This window comes from Terrapene carolina, unplaced genomic scaffold (assembly GCF_002925995.2).
Source record: "Terrapene carolina triunguis isolate 2854851 unplaced genomic scaffold, T_m_triunguis-2.0 Scaffold210, whole genome shotgun sequence".
Classification (NCBI taxonomy): Eukaryota; Metazoa; Chordata; order Testudines; family Emydidae; genus Terrapene; species Terrapene triunguis.
In genome coordinates, this window is record NW_020664561.1 from 24,256,201 (window position 1) to 24,273,066 (window position 16,866).

The window sequence follows — 16,866 nt, forward strand, 5'->3', positions numbered from 1 at the left end:
GGGCGGGATGGCAACGCCCACGGCGGGGCGACCTCCAGGCCCATGAGGGTCCCATACCAATGCTGCCTGGGCTATGCTGGGGCAATCAGAAGGACCCGGGCCTTGTCCATCTTTATCTTTTCCAGGACCTTGCCGATCAGCAGGAATGGGGGAAAAGGCATAGAGAATCTGGCCTGACCATGACAGGAGGAAGGCATCAGTAATAGCACCCTCTCCCAACTCCCCCCACCCCTCCGGAGCAGAATCGGGGACAGGGACAGTTCTGCCGAGTCACGAACAGGTCCACCTGGGGAGTTCCCCACACTTGGAAAAGTCTGTGCACCACCTCTCGGTGGGGAGACGATTCATGCTGAGAGAATTCCCTGCTCAAGTGATCTGCCCGCGAGTTCCGGGCGCCTGGTAGGTATGTAGGCAGATGTTGTGGGCTATACAAAAGTCCCACAGCATGAGGCCTTCATGGCAGATGATCGGGCCCCGCCTTGCCTGTTGATGTAAAACATCGAGGCTGCGTTGTCCGTGAGAACCCTGACCACCCAGCCCTCCAGGTGCGAGCGGAAGGCCATGCACGCCAGCCGTACCAGCCTGAGCTTCTTGACATTTATGTGGAGGCTCAGGTCCTGAGCAGATCCTGGGTTTGGATGTTCCCCATGTGGGCCCCCCATCCCAGGTCCGACACGTCAGACACCAGTTCCAGCGACGGGGCCCTGCCCCTGAACGGGACTCCTTGGAGCATGTTTCTCAGGGAGGACCACCACTCTAGGGAGGTAAGCACTGGCTCAGGCACCGTGAGGACTTTGTCCATCCTGTCCCTAGCCTGGGAGAACTCTGAAGCCAACCAGAGCTGGAGGGGTCTCATCCTGAGTCTAGCGTGACGGGTCACATGTTGGCATGCACGTACGTGGTCCAAGAGCTGGAGGCACGCTCTGGCTGTTATCACCGGAAACCTTGTGACCATGTCGATTAGCCCCTTCAGGATCTTGAACCTGTCCGGTGTGAGGGAGGCTCTGGCCGAGGAGGCATCCAGGACTGCCCCGATAAACTCTATGCATTGTACCGGGACTAATGTGGACTTGGTGTTGTTTACCAACAGGCCAAAAGTGGTGCATGTGGACAGAAGGAGCGCCACGTGATCCCGCACCTGCGACCGGGAGCTGCCCTTGACCAACCAGTCGTCCAAGTAGGGGAAGATCTGGACCCCGCGGCGCCTGAGGTAGGCCGCAACCATCGACATACATTTCGTGAATACGCTGGGGGTAGTGGACAGGCCAAATGGGAGGACCGTAAATTGGTAGTGTTCCTGCCCCACCATGAAATGGAGGAAGTGTCTGTGCCCCTTAAATATATGAATGTGGAAGTACGCGTCCTGCAGATCAGGAGCAGCCCAACCTCCTGCTCAAGTAGAGCCTCATGAGAGGGGTCCCCCAGGAGGGATGGGGTGAAGGGTGGTTGGGCAGGGTGGAAGTAATCTGGAGGGTGTAGCCCCAGAAGATGGTGTTGAGGACCCATCGGTCCGAGGTCAGCCGTGACCCCTCCGGGAGGAAAGCACACAACCGATTGGAGAAGAGAAACTTTATTGGGGGTGGAACCCTGACGAGAACTGGCAAGGCGACCCCGGGTCTCCTGTCAAAACCGCCTTTTCCCCGCCTGCTTGCCCTTGAAGGACCCAGGCTGGGGGACAGGCCGAGACTGCCTCTGCGGGCATTTCTTATAGTCCCACAACTTTTTATAAGCGAGATCATGTTTAGAGTGGGCGGCCTGCTACGGCTTAAACTTAGGTTTAGCTGGAGCCGGAACATAGATGCCCAGAGTCTGAAGCATCATGCGGGAGCATTTCAGGCCATACAGTTTTATATCCGTTTGTTCCACAAACAGAGCTTTGCCATCAAATGGAAGGTCGTGCAAGGAGGTCTGTGCCTCACTGGACAGCCCAGAGAGCAGGAGCCATGACGCCCTTCTCATGGACACTGCAGAGACCATAGACCGTGTGGCCATGTCTGCCGCATCCGACGCTGCCTGCAGTGTTGCCCTGGCAGCCGCTATACCCTCCTCCACCAGCGCTTTGAACTCCTTCCTGTCACGCTCCTAGAGGGAGTCCTTGACTTGGGCAAAGAGCCCCACAGGTTGAACTCATACCGGCCCAGGAGAGCTTGATAGTTCGCCACCTGTAACTGGAAGCTCAAGGACGAATAAATTTTTCTTCCAAATGAATCCAGCCTCCTTGAATCTTTATTTTTCGGAGTAGGGGCTGGTTGGCCTTGCTGCTCCCTGTGGTTGACCGACTCGACTACCAGGGAGTTAGGGACAGGGTGGGTGTATAGGTATTCATGTCCCTTGGCAGGCACAAAATACTTGCGTTCCACTCTCTTAGAGATGGGGCCAATGAGGCCGGGGTTTGCCACAGGGCATTTGAAATTTTCGCCACCCCTTCGTGAAGAGGCAAGGGCACCCTGCCCGGTACTGAGGTGGACAGTATGTTAAACAGGGAGTCAAAGGGCTCCTCCACCTCCTCCATCTGGAGATTGAGGCTTGATACCACCCTTTTTAATAGTTCTTGGGCCTTCGAGTCCTCCTGCATGACGGAGGGAGGAGGGGAGGGCGAGGAGGCCGGTGCCATACTTTGCGTGTCCACCGGCACTGGAGAATCTACCACTTGGTCGCAGGGCCGCCCAGAGGATTCGGGGGCCTGGGGCAAAGCAATTTTGGGGGCCCCTTCCATTAAAAAAAGTTGCAATACCATAGAATACAAATTGCCCCGCCCCGGGCAGCCCTGCTTGGTCGGCCTCCGGGCACAGTGCTGAGGATGTATGTCCCACTGATTCCTTCCTCAGAGGTTGGGAAAGGGAGGCCGACGACCCTTCTGAGGCTCCGGCCACCGAGAGAACCCCCACTGGGGGCTGTGTCGGGGCCCACTGGTACCATTTCGCCAGCCACGGGGCCCGGTGCCACTGCATCTGCTGTGGCACCGGGGAAGCGGGCTGTTCAGCCTGGCTCGCCTGACCCATCGATGGACGGCTACGAAGGGAGGCCGGGCTGATGTACGACCTGCCACTGTCCCTGGACCGGGAGGAACGGTGGTGCCGAGAGCGATGCCAACCCAGAGACCGCGACCTCGACGTGGAGGACTGGTACCGTTGGTAACAGCTGCTTGACGATCGGCTCCAACGGGTGGATACGCGACGGCGACTGGCCGGCGATCAATGCCCGGGGCTGCAGGAGCGGTGCAGAGGCGGGGTCCTGGAGCGGGATGACGAACGGGAACAGCGTCGATGTTCGTGTCGCAACTGGCTACGATAGCCCCTCCAAGACGAGGACCTTCGGTGTTGTGTACTTCTGTCCTGTCAGTGTTCACTCCTCGAGGCGGAGCGGTGCCTGGAGTCTTGGTCAGATGGAACCCAGCCAGAGAACCTGGTGGGAGTCGACGGCGACCCACATGGACTACATACGGAACGGTCGCTGAGCGGCGAACGGCGTCGGGAACGGTGTCTCGACCGAGACCGGTACCGAGTCGGGGGTGACTGCGGAGATCCCAGTGGCGGCTTGCCTCTGGAGCGTGGGGCCAACATTGGTGGTACTCCTGGTACCGGCATGGACATGATGTCCCCGGCCACCTGCAGGGCCTCCGGCATTGAGGGCATCCGGACATCCGGGGAAGCCTGCTAAGACTGGGCCGGCTACTCCGCTCGACTTAAGTTGAAGGCCTAGAGCCCAATGGGGATCAAGGACTGCCCAACACGGGTCTAGTCTCTGCCCCAGATTTACTCTGGTGCCACAGCAGAAAAGGTCTCTTCTTAGCCTTCTTGGCGTGCCCCGTGGACATGGAGCAGTGCCGACTAGTAGATGGTGCCGGGGGGTCACCACGCACCAACATCACGGTGCCCGGTGCTGACTTGGAGCGGCACGCCAGAGTCGGGGTCAACGCCGACTCCATGAGGATAGCCCAGAGCCTAATGTCTCTCTCTCACTTGGTCTGAGGCTGCAAATCTTACAGCGATCACTGAGATGAGTTTCACCCAAACAGTGTAGACAGTCCACGTGCGGATCACTCACTGCCATCGGGCGCCTACAAGTGTCGCACAACTTAAAACCCGGGCGCACGGGACATGCCCCGGCCCGGGCGCACTAGCTAAACTAAACTAAAACTAATCGAGTGCTAACTACAGGTCACGTACACTGAACAAACAAGAGGCTGGGGACAAGCTGCAGCAAAGCTTGAGCAGAGCAGTTCTGAAGGAACTGAGGGTGGGGCAAGAAGGAACTAGCGGCAAGAAGGAACTGAGGGTGGGGGGAGCGCACAGCGCCCCTTATACCATGGAGGCGCCACTCCAGGGGTCGCTAGGGGTACTCCCTTACGGGTAATCCTAGGGGAAAAACTTCCACCGGTGCACGTGGCGAGCACGCGCCTATTGTGAAATACACATGAGCAATCACTCAAAGAAGAACTTTAGGATGCGTAAAGCAACCTTCATGGAGCTGTGTGCTGAGCTGGCCCCTGACCTGCGGCGCAAGGACACCAGATTGAGAGCTGCCCTTCCGGTAGAGGAGCGTGTTGCAATAGCTGTGTGGAAGCTGGCGAATCCAGACTGCTACCGGTCAGTCGCAAATCAATTTTGAGTAGGAAAGTCCACTGTTGGGGCTGTATTACTCCAAGTGTTCAGGGCAATAAATCGCATCCTGCTGCATAGGACCGTGACTCTGGGAAATGTGTATGACATAGTGGATGGCTTTGCAGAGATGGGTTTCCCTAACTGTTGCAGGGCGATTGATGGCAACACATTCTAATTTTAGTGCCAGACTACCTTGCCTCTGAATACATCAATAGGAAGGGATACTTCTCCATGGTGTTGCAGGCGCCTGTGGATCACCAGGGGCATTTCATGCACATCAATGCAGGCTGGTCTGGAAAGGTGCATGAGGCACGCATCTTCAGGAACAGTGGCCTGTACAGAAAGCTGCAGGTGGGGGACTTTCTTTCCAGACCACAAGTTCACAGTGGGGTGTGTGGAAATGCCTATAGTAATCCTGGGAGATCCAACTTACTCCTTACAGCCCTGGCTCATGAAACCTTACACAGGGCACCTGGACAGCAGCAAGGAGCGTTTTAACAACAGGCTGAGCAGGTGCTGCATGGTAGTCAAATGTGCCTTTGACCGTTTGAAAGCTTGCTGGAGGAGTTTAAATGGCAGGCTAGACCTTACCGAGGACAATATTCCTGTGGTCATAGCCACATGCTGCACTTTGCATAATCTGTGTGAATTTAAGCGTGAAATGTTTGCTCAGGTGTGGAGCACTGAGGCAGAGCGCTTGGCTGCACAGGTTGAACAGCCAGATGCTAGGGCTGTCAGAGGAGCCCAGAGGCCTGCTATTAACATCAGAGAGGCTTTGAGGAACCACTTTGACAATGAGGGTCAGTAATGCAGGTCTGCTTTGGAGTTGCTTCCCTGTTGCATCCATGTACAATTTTGGGGCCCAAGATCCATTCAACACAATGCTTTAGAAGCCTGTACCAAAGAGTGAATTGATTGCTATATGCTTTTGTAGAACACAGAATAAAAACACTGTACCATTAAATACCTTAGCCTTTATTTACTGTTATAAGGGTAAAACCTCACAACCGCATGTAGCTCCAGCTATCATTGTGCAAGCTGTGAGAGGGGGTGGAGTGATGGGGAAACTCAGGAGTGCTGTGAAGTGAAAAGGAATGTGTCGGCATAGAGGGAGTGGGGTTGGCAAAGAATTGTGCATCTGCTGCAGAGGCACTCGAACTCTCATCTGCTCAGTCTGCAGCTGTATCAAGGACTTGAGCATCTCGGTCTGATCCTCCATAACTTTTATCATCGGTTCTGTCGCTTGCCTAGCAAAAGCAGCACTCTCTTTTCTGTCCTGCCTTTCAGCTTCCCAGCACTCTTTCCGTGCCCTGGTCTGTCTCTCATCACACTGCAGCACCACACGGAACATCTCTTCTTTGCTGCGCCTAGGACTATTTCTTATCTGTCGCAGCCAGTCCACGGGGGTGCGTGATGTGTTCTTAAAGGTCTGTGCTGAACAGAAGAGGGATTGTTACATTCCAGCAAATGATTGAAACATTTTAGTAAAAAGGGACATTTTAGTAAACTCTCTCTCTCTGCGACTCTAGGCAGGCACACAGCTCTGCGAGCACCCCAATCCTGGTGAGTTTCAGGAGGGGGGGGGGGAAGGTAGCTGTGTGTATGGACAAAAAGGTCTCTGCTTGTAGGGCAGCTTTACAGGGAACTCATTCTAAAATTATACCACAATTTTTCACAGGCGGCCAACTTGCTGGCTGACAACTCGCTGATGAGGGTGACTAGGGAAACCAGGGCTCAGCTTCTGAATGCTTGCGGCTTTCACCACAGTCTATATGCAGCTTAGCTATGTGCCGCTTTGGTCCCAGCTCCAGTGATTGCTAAATGGCATGGTACCGTTTCCTACAATGGGGGACCTAACAAGGCTGCAATCCCTTGGAATCTGCAGCAGAGGATTAACAAGTACCGCTAGGAAACTTATCAGAGCCTCTCTCTGGAGGATTCCCTGAAGGTCTCAATGTCCACTGACACCCTGCTTGGCCATGCAGATTAGCTACACACTACCTGCCTCCCACTTTTCGATTCCCTACACAAGCCACAGCAACTTACCCGGAGTCTCATCTGCTTCCTGCTCCCCGTTGAGCACTTCTGGAGTGGAGAAAAGTTCCCGGCTGCGTGCCCCACCCGCTGGGAGCACCACAGCCTCTTCTAGCTCGACTTCATCCACAATTTCAGCCTCAGGGTTACCCCCTCTTTCAGCAGCATGTGAAGTATCCACAGGGCAATCGGCGATGGAGGTGGAGTCACCACCGAGGATAGCATTCAGCTCTAATAGATGCAGCAGGTCTTACGTGCACCACCGGAGCAATGGTATGCCTGCCTCAGCTCCTTTATCTTCGCTCTGCACTGCTGTGTCCTGATCATAGCCCTTATCGCACAAGCCTCGAGAAATTTGCCCGTATGTATCCCAATTCCTACAGGTCACTCGCAGCTGCGACTGAACAGACTCCTCTCCCCATATATTGATCAGATCCAACAACTCAGCGGTGGGCCAAGCAGGAGCGCATTTGGGGTGATAGCCAGCTATGCTCACCCAGGAAGCTCCTCTGGGGAACCAGCAAACAGGAAATGAGATTTAAGAGTCCCAGAGCTTGCAAGGGGGAGGCGCGGGTTGGCTGCAGGGCAGCGGAGTTCAAACCACTGACCAGAGCAGCAGCAGTGGAATTGTGGGATACTTTCTGGAGGCCGATAATATCAGAAAAAGAACTGTGGTGTCTACACTGGCTGTTTGTCGACAATAAAGGGAGGGGAAAAGACAAAAGTCTCTCGCAGGGGTTTTATGTCGCCAAAACTAGGGTTTTTTCCCGAAAAAAGTGACCTTGCAGTGTGTATGCTATCACTGTTTTGTTGCCAAAAGCTAGTTTTTGGCAACAAAACTTGTAAGTGTAAATAAGCCCTAACTGTGACATCAGTGGGAAATTGCTGGGGACTGGAGAACTGAATTCTAAATTAAATTATATTCCAGCCCATGGGCTATCACTTAACATGGAAAAGACGGTTACTCACCGTTGTAACTGTTGTTCTTCGAGATGTGTTGCTCATATCCATTCCAGTTAGGTGTGTGCGCGCCGCGTGCACGATCGTCGGAAGATTTTTACCCTAGCAACACCCGGTGGGTCGGCTGTGGAGCCCCCTGGAGTGGCGCCGTTATGGCGCTGGATATATACCCCAGCCGACCCAGCGCCCCCTCAGTTCCTTCTTGCCGGCTACTCCGACAGTGGGGAAGGGGGGCGGGTTTGGAATGGATATGAGCAACACATCTCGAAGAACAACAGTTACAACGGTGAGTAACCGTCTTTTCTTCTTCGAGTGCTTGCTCATATCCATTCCAGTTAGGTGACTCCCAAGCCCCCACCTAGGAGGCGGGGTCGGAGTGAGACATTGCTGTGTGCAAAACCGCTGACCCGAAAGCAGCATCGTCTCTGGATTGTTGCACCAGCGCATAGTGAGTAGCAAATGTGTGGACCGATGACCACACTGCCGCTCTACAAATGTCCTGGATCGGTACTTGAGCTAGGAAGGCAGTCGAGGAGGCCTGGGCCCTCGTGGAATGAGCAGTGAGGTGTGGCGTCGGTACACCGGCCAGGTCGTAGCAAGCACGAATGCAGGACGTAATCCAAGAGGACAGGCACTGTGAAGAGACCGGTGATCCTTTCATCCGGTCGGCCACTGCAACGAAGAGTTGCGTTGTCTTCCTAAATGGCTTTGTACGGTCGATATAGAAAGCCAGGGCCCTGCGAACGTCTAAGGAGTGCAAACGCTGGTCTTGACGAGTAGCGTGCGGCTTCGGATGGAAGACTGGAAGGAATATGTCCTGATTAACGTGAAAAGGTGAGACCACTTTTGGAAGAAAGGCAGGGTGAGGACGAAGCTGCACCTTGTCCTTGTGGAACACCGTGTAAGGGGGCTCGGATGTCAGCGCCCTGAGTTCCGAGACGCGTCGTGCTGAGGTGATGGCCACGAGGAAGGCTGTCTTCCAGGATAAGTACAGGAGTGAGCAGGTAGCCAATGGTTCAAACGGAGGCCCTGTGAGCCTGGAGAGCACGAGGTTGAGATCCCACGTCGGAACCGGCTGTCGTTGCTGTGGGTACAGCCGGTCTAAGCCCTTGAGGAATCTAACTACCATCGGGTTAGAGAAGACCGAAGACGTGAGTTCTCCCAGGTGGAAAGCGGAAATAGCGGCGAGGTGAACCTTGATTGAGGATGTCGCCAAGCCTTGCTGTCTTAAGGACAGGAGGTATTCCAGTATGCAGGGGATAGGTGCCTGCAAGGGAGAAGTAGCTCGTTGCTCACACCAACAGGAGAACCGCTTCCACTTGGCCAGATAAGTGGTTCGCGTAGAGGGCTTTCGACTTCCGAGCAGAACCTGCTGGACGGCCTGCGAGCACTGCCGCTCTGTCCGACTCAACCATGGAGCATCCACGCCGTGAGGTGGAGGGACTGTAGGTCGGGATGACACAACCGGCCGTGGTCCTGGGAGATGAGGTCCCGACTCAAGGGGAGCGTGATCGGCGGTCGTACTGAAAGATCCAGCAGTGTGGAGTACCAGTGTTGCCTCGGCCAGGCGGGGGCGACTAGAATCACCCGTGCATGATCCCTGCGGATCTTGAGCAGTACCCTGTGGACCAGCGGAAATGGAGGGAAGGCGTAGAACAGGTGGTCCTTCCATGTTAGAAGGAAGGCGTCTGAGCGAGAGCCCGGGGCTCGTCCGTGCAGGGAGCAGAATACCTGGCACTTCCTGTTGGCCCGAGATGCGAAGAGGTCGACCTGGGGAAATCCCCACCTCTGGAAGACGGAATAGATGACGTCCGGGCGAATTGACCACTCGTGTGTCTGGAAGGACCTGCTGAGACGGTCCGCCAGCGTATTCTGGACTCCAGGAAGGAAGGATGCCGTAAGATGTATCGAGTGGGCGATGCAGAAGTCCCAAAGGCGAATGGCCTCTTGACATAGGAGAGATGAGTGGGCTCCGCCTTGCTTGTTGATGTAGAACATTGCCGTGGTGTTGTCGGTGAGAACCAACACGCAACTGCCCTGTAGGAAGTTGAGGAACGCCTGGCAAGCTAGGCGCACCGCCATCAGCTCTCTGACGTTGATGTGGAGGGCTAGTTGGGCCACGGACCAGAGGCCCTGGGTATGGTGCTCTCCGAGGTGAGCGCCCCAACCTAGAGATGAAGCATCCGTGACTAGGTGGAGGGAGGGTTGTGGGTCGTGAAAGGGCACTCCTGCACAGACCACCGTACGATCCGTCCACCAGGTGAGGGAGGCCCGGACCGAGGCCGGAACCGTGACCACCATATTCCGGTCGTCTCGATGAGGACGGTAGACCGATGACAGCCAAGCCTGCAGTGGGCGAAGTCGTAGCCTGGCGTGCCTGGTCACGTACGTGCACGAGGCCATGTGGCCCAAGAGGGCAAGGCATGTCCTTATGGTGGTAGTTGGAAAGGCCCTGAGTCCTTGAATGACGCTTGAAATGGTATGAAAGCGGCTGTCTGGCAGGATGGCTCGGGCAGGTCTGGAGTCCAGGATTGCTCCAATGAACTCTATTCTCTGAGTTGGTACTAGAGTGGACTTCTCTCTGTTGAGTAGAACGCCCAGCTCGTGGAAAGTGCGTGTCACTATGTGGACATGGGCCTGCACTTGGTCTCTGGTGCGGCCGCGTACCAGCCAGTCGTCCAAGTACGGGAACAGCTGTATCCCTTGTCGACGAAGGAAGGCCGCGACGACTGCCAGACACTTTGTGAACACTCTGGGAGCCGAAGACAAGCCGAAGGGAAGGACTGCAAATTGGTAGTGCATTGCGCCTACTACAAATCGTAGGAAGCGCTTGTGAGGCGGATAGATCGCTATGTGAAAGTAAGCGTCCTTCATGTCGAGGGCGGCGAACCAGTCTCCAGGATCCAGTGAAGGGATGATGGTCCCCAATGAAACCATGCGGAACTTCAACTTTACTATGAATTTGTTGAGTCCGCGCAAGTCTAAGATGGGCCGTAGACCCCCTTTTGACTTGGGGATCAGGAAGTAGCAGGAGTAAAACCCCCTGCCCCTTAGCTCCGATGGAACCTCCTCTATGGCCCCCAAAGTGAGGAGCCCAAAAACCTCCTGTGTAAGGAGTTGCTCGTGAGAGGGGTCCCTGAAGAGGGACGGGGAGGGGGAGTGGGAGGGGGGGGGCGAGGAAAATTGGAGGGCGTATCCCCTCTCCACCGTGCGAAGGACCCAGCGGTCCGAGGTTATAAGGGACCAAGCACGGTGGAAGCGGGAGAGGCGATCCCGGAAGGGGGGAGTCGGATCCTGGATACAGGCCGAGGTGCCGTCCTCGACCGCACCTTCAAAAGTTTTGCCTAGGCCCTGAAGGTGGCCTAGGCTGTCCCTGGTTTTGACCAGGTTGAGGGCCGGTCGACCTCCGCCTGCCCCCTCGACCCCGCCGCCTGGCAAAGTCCTGTCTAGGACGAGGCGGGGGAGGGTAAAATCTCTGTGGCGGCGGCCGGAAGGGTCTGCGCTGAGGCCCCGGGACATGCATCCCCAGGGAGCGCATCATTGTCCGCGAGTCCTTGAGGTTTTGGAGCCTCGCGTCAGTCTTCTCTGAAAAGAGTCCCTGGCCCTCAAACGGCAGATCTTGTAGCGTCTGCTGCAGCTCTGGTGGCAAGCCAGACACCTGGAGCCAGGAGAGTCGCCGCATGGCTATCCCCGAAGCCAGGGTCCTAGCTGCCGAGTCCGCAATATCAAGCGAGGCTTGTAAGGAGGTGCGCGCCACCCGCATACCCTCCTCTACCAAAGCCCCAAACTCCTCCCTCGATTCCTGGGGAACCAGCTCCTTGAATTTCCCCATCGAGGACCAGGAGTTGAAGGAGTAGCGGCTCAGGAGCGCCTGCTGGTTGGCCGCTCTGAGTTGGAGCCCCCCCGCAGAGTAGACCTTGCGTCCGAACAAGTCGAAGCGCTTAGCGTCCTTCGACTTGGGCGCAGCGGCCTGCTGGCCATGGCGCTCCCGCGCATTCACCGACGATACCACCAGTGAGCACGGCTGAGGATGGGTATACAAATATTCATGGTCTTTGGAGGGGACAAAGTACTTCCGCTCCACTCCTCTGGCCGTGGGTGGAATCGAGGCCGGGGTCTGCCAGATGGTGGTGGCATTGGCTTGAATGGTCGGGATCAACGGTAGCGCCACGCGAGAGGGAGCGTCCGCTGACAGGATATTTACAATGGGGTCGTGAACCTCCACGATCTCCTCAATTTGGAGGTCCATATTGCGCGCCACCCGTCGCAAGAGGTCCTGGTGCGCTCGCAGGTCAATAGGAGGTGGACCCATGGCGGATGTGCCCGCTACCGCCTCATCGGGGGAGGAGGAGGAAGATCCCCCCGGTGGCAAGGGGTCCAAGGGTGGTTCCTGCTCCAGTTGTTCCTGTAGGTGAACGTCAGCAGCCCCTGGGACCAGGGCCTCCACCGGAGTGGGCACCGGCGCCTCCATACCACCTGGAGGGGGGCGGGAGATGGTGGCCTCCGGGACCCTGGGCTCGGAGCGTGCCGAGCGGGACACAGAAGGAGGGGCGCCTTGCGCCTGATGGTAGGCCCACGGCGTCCAGAAGGACCAATGCGCAGGAGCTTGCGTAGGGTCCTCCGCTGTCTCCTGCAGGTGGGTGGCCTCTGCCTCCGAGGAACGGGACGCTGACCTGGATGGCCACGGCGGTGCCGAGCGCACTGACACCGGCACCGGATGGTACGGTGCCGATCGGTGCCGGTCGTAGGGCGATCTGTCCCTGCGCGGTGCCGGGGAACGGTGCCGAGATCTAGATCGGGATCGGTGCCGGTAGTCTCTTCGGTGCCGAGAGCCCGATCTGGAGCGGGACGAAGACCTCGAGGAGGCCCGGTACCGGGAGCGGCCTCTCGAGCCCGAGCGGCGCTCATACCGGTGCCGGGAGCTTCTCCTTGAGCCCGAGCGGTGCCGATCGTCACGACGGTGCCGGGATCTGGAACGGCGTCGTGAAGGTGATCGGTGCCGCGAGTACGACCGGTGCCGAGGTGACATTCGGCGCCGGGACTCCGAGCAGCGTCGGGACGTGCTCCTGGACCTCGAACGGTGCCGCACGTCTGGAGCTGGAGACGGCGGGCGCAGCAGGGCAGGCTTGCCCCTGGACTGCAGCTGTCGCGGAGCAGCCGGTGCCGGGAGGTGTGACGGCCCCGGTTCGGTGAAGGCAATCAGGTCCCGTGCAGTTGCAAATGTCTCCGGGGTGGACGGGAGACAAGGTTCCACCACCAGCCTAGGTGGGGAAACAGTCCGCACCGGACTCGACGGCCTCGGTGCCGGAGTCAACGGTGGGGCCGCCTGTTGTGGGCGGTCCAACGGCGGACGCGGCTCTACCCCCGGCACCGAGGGAGCCGGCGTCTTCGGCGCAGCCTTGTCCTGGGTCTTGCGGACCTTCTTGTGGCCCGGAGACGGCGATCGGCGCCGAGGCCCCTGAGGCGGGCGCGGTGCCGACGTCGGTCGGTGCCGAGGTTTATCCGATGCACCGGTCGGAGCCGCCGGGGCGCTGCGCACGGAGGCGCTCGGTGCCGGGGTGCTGCGCACCGAAGGAGGGTCCGGACTCAGAGCCGCCTCCATCAGGAGCTATCGGAGCCTGAAATCTCGCTCCTTCCTCGTCCTCGGCTTGAAGGCCTTGCAGATAGGGCACTTATCTGCGGGGTGGGCCTCCCCAAGGCACTTCAAGCAGGAGTTATGCGGGTCGCTTGTTGGCATGTGCTTCCCGCAGGACGCGCACGGCTTAAAGCCAGGAGCCTTGGGCATGAGCCCGGCTGTGCGCCGGGGGGAAAAGGGGGGAGACAACCCCCTAAACCCCCGCTAACTATTTACAACTAAACAAAAAACTAACAACTAACTATCTAAAGAACTATAACAACTATATACAACTATCTACACTAATGAAAATGAGAAAGCTAGGGAGAGTGGAGATCAGCTAAGCCGCGCTCCACAGTTCCAACGACCGTCAGGGGCGGTAAGAAGGAACTGAGGGGGCGCTGGGTCGGCTGGGGTATATATCCAGCGCCATAACGGCGCCACTCCAGGGGGCTCCACAGCCGACCCACCGGGTGTTGCTAGGGTAAAAATCTTCCGACGATCGTGCACGCGGCGCGCACACACCTAACTGGAATGGATATGAGCAAGCACTCGAAGAAGAATATGGCCTTCTGCCCGAAGCGAGTTTGGCACCCCTGCATTTCTTTTTGTTAGAACAAAGGAAAGTAACTACTACTTACTAGTAAACTATTATTGACATCATCAGGCTTGATTAATGACTTATTGAATTAACATATTGCTGTACTAAACAAACTTGAAATTCCTGCATTCCTAATTCCTTTAGACAGGCCTAGCAAGAGAAGGTAAGAGGGGGCACCTTAATTCAAGGAGGTTCTACCTAGAGAGCGGAGAGCAGTCTGTAAATTGGTCTGCACTCTGGAAGCTACATGGCAGGAATTTATAGACTGACAGGATGTAATTTTCTTACAGTGGAAAAACTAAAAATATAGACAAGAGTAGATTGGTCCAGTTAGAAGTGACCCAGCCTGCAGGAAAAAAAAAAAAGATAAGGGAGATGGATACAATGGCTTGTCATATTAGCTAGTGATGGGAATAGTTAAAAATCTTGGCTTCTAGAAAATAGGGGTGAAGGGAGCAGTATCCCATACTGGAGGAACCAGGAACATGAGGTGCAGAGCATCATCTTAGGTTATTAGCTATAGGCTAGCATTTGATTCCCTAGTTCTTTTACTTTTATAAGTCTGCGTACCTTCAACCATTGCAATTTATATGATTTGTCTACAAATAAAATAGGACTAAAGTCTGTTTCTGTAACTGCTGCAGAATGAGCTCAAAGGAAGTGGTTCCAGAAATAATAAAATGGGATGTTCATATGTTAGTGTCTGAAGCTTTTCCCATAGGTGCTATATCTGTGTCAAAATTTCAAGGTTCAACATAGCAAGTGTTCAATCAAAAATATTAGAAATATAAACCCCACTAGCAAAAATATATTCCCATTAAGAATAAAACCATTTATCAAATTAAAGCAACTGCATAAAGCACTTTCCTAAAAGTAATATGTAAACTATATTCTAGATTATCATATTCTTTTATAAATAAATGAATGCCTCAGTACTTTTACCTTCTGCTGAGGTTTCTCCTGAATCAACCAAAATTATGAGAAAAATCCAGCTTTTAAATGCCATATTCATTGTCTCTAACAAGTTTTCACCATTCTGTGAACACTAGTGGCTAACTCAGTATTTCTTTTGAAAATTCAGTTAATTATTTACAAAAAGTTATTTGGAGTATGTTTTGTAACACACAAAAAAGGTATTTCAAAGCATTTACTGATTTTTATTCCTTAAATGGAATGACTAGACCCGAGTAGCTTTATTTCAATTAAGAAGCTCAATAATAGTGAGGCATAATGAGAAAAATGCTGAAAATGGCAGCTGCTTTCACTATAAAATAATGAACTTTGGCAAACGGTAAAATAGATTAATTGGAAACTAGTAGCCATAAATTCTGGGAATTTTCAGGCCCCCTGGTTTAAAGGCCATTTTGCTGTTATCAATTTATTTACTTTGGTTGACAGCGTGTCTAGTTTTCTATTTCCATCCCTAACTGGCTACATTCTACTAGTTTGTTTGCACTGAAAGCTGGTAGGTTCAAAGCGAAAAAACGGTCATTGCCTTTGTCTGCTAGACAAACAAAACGTTGTTGCATGATCAGACTGTTTTATGAATGCCCCAGCTTTAACGGACAGGATAATCCCATCTTTTGGTTTAACAAGTTCCAGTTGAAGGCATATTCATATTCTGACCTACATGCACATTCTCTTAGAAGTTCTAAGCAAAGACAACTGATAAACTAAGCTAAAAACATAGTTTCTGAGATACTAGAACAATTGCTACCAGTTGATTCAATAATATGCTGCAAGTATTTTAACAAGGGCTTCCATAAAATTTTCCTCCTCAGCCTGTAGAACTTCATGAACCAGGGTGTTCAGGTTCCTGTAGAAGAAGGGCAACAAACTGGATGATCTGTTTAGGTAGTTTCCCCATTTAAATAAAAATATTCTTCTATAATCAAACAAGGAGACACCACAACAGTTACACATTTTATTAAAAGCCCTTTGCTAGAAATGTTTATACTTTTCACTGAAAAAAATACACTGAGTACCATATATGGATACTAAAGGAGGTAGCCCATCTATGGTGAGCCCTTACCTGGCAGCTGGTGCAATTTGGAGAGTTTCCAGTGCTCCTCAGAAATATTTATGAGCCCCAGGAGACATTCTCTGGCAAAGATCAGTTAGCAGTACCCAAGAGACAGCAATTCCCTTATAGACAAGAAAAATCTTCCCAAATCTTCCCTTCAAAGAAATTATAAAATTTTAAACAAGAAGCTCCCAAAAGTCTCCTCCTGCATATCACCAATTTTATTATATTACACGAGTGCCTCTAAGTGAGATTAAGAACAATTAAAACCAAAAATCAAGAAATCCTGTCTCCACTCATGTGCTGGAGGTATGGTGGTGTTGGAAGGGTTGCTTTTGTCATTAAGTTCACGATAGTTAGTATATATTAGTTTCACAAGACAGTTCATTGGCTACATCACTGAAAATAAAAACAATTGAAAATTATTAGACACAACCATGTCACATTACTCTGCATTTATAGTGCAGTAACACCTGAAGGCCTCAGCCAGGTTGGACCCCACTGTGCTAGGCACCGTTAAACATATAAGTAATAGTCCTTTCACCAAAGAGTTTAATATGAAAACACATTCAGCCTTTGTGAGAAGCTGCATGCTAAAATGCTGCCTTGTTTTTTATAAGATTACAGCTGCATAAAAACAGTATATTTGAAATAGTAAAGCAAGAAAAACACCCAAGAGCTTCAAAGCAGTTCAGTATTTTATTGTACAATTGCTTTAAGCATTAGTACAAAAGTAGCGTAAAAAAAAAACCCTGTACAAAATAAAATGACAATTGTAGAGTAAATTTGCATCTTTAAGTAATCACCTTTGACACTAATTTGTTTCCCCCCTCAAAAGCATTTAACCATTTTGAATACACACATATTTTCAAAGATAGTATCTACATTTTAGTGGTAGGCAGTACCAAGTGTATCCATTACCATTCGAATAGCTTGCAGAGGATCTACAATTTCTTGCATGTTATCTTTCCTTAAAACCCAGTCTGGTTTAATTCTGAAAAAAGAATTGCTTGAAATTAGACAACAGTAT

The 16,866-nt window shown here is 53.2% G+C and overlaps 2 protein-coding genes across 2 annotated transcripts in view; both read right to left on the reverse strand.

Annotated features, from left to right (window-relative positions):
• LOC113407286 (coagulation factor XIII B chain-like) overlaps window positions 1-3,626 on the reverse strand; it is a 36,602-nt gene extending 32,976 nt beyond the window's left edge. Inside the window, exon 1 of the mRNA XM_029912361.1 lies at window positions 3,444-3,626. Within this exon, the coding sequence (XP_029768221.1) occupies window positions 3,444-3,626 (183 nt within the window). The remainder of the gene's footprint in view (window positions 1-3,443) is intronic.
• Window positions 3,627-16,696: 13,070 nt separating this feature from the next.
• Window positions 16,697-16,866, reverse strand: part of LOC113407287 (abnormal spindle-like microcephaly-associated protein homolog) — a 39,278-nt gene continuing 39,108 nt past the window's right edge. Inside the window, exon 28 of the mRNA XM_026655616.2 lies at window positions 16,697-16,830. Coding sequence (XP_026511401.1) covers window positions 16,725-16,830 — 106 coding nt within the window. The 3' untranslated portion in view covers window positions 16,697-16,724. The remainder of the gene's footprint in view (window positions 16,831-16,866) is intronic.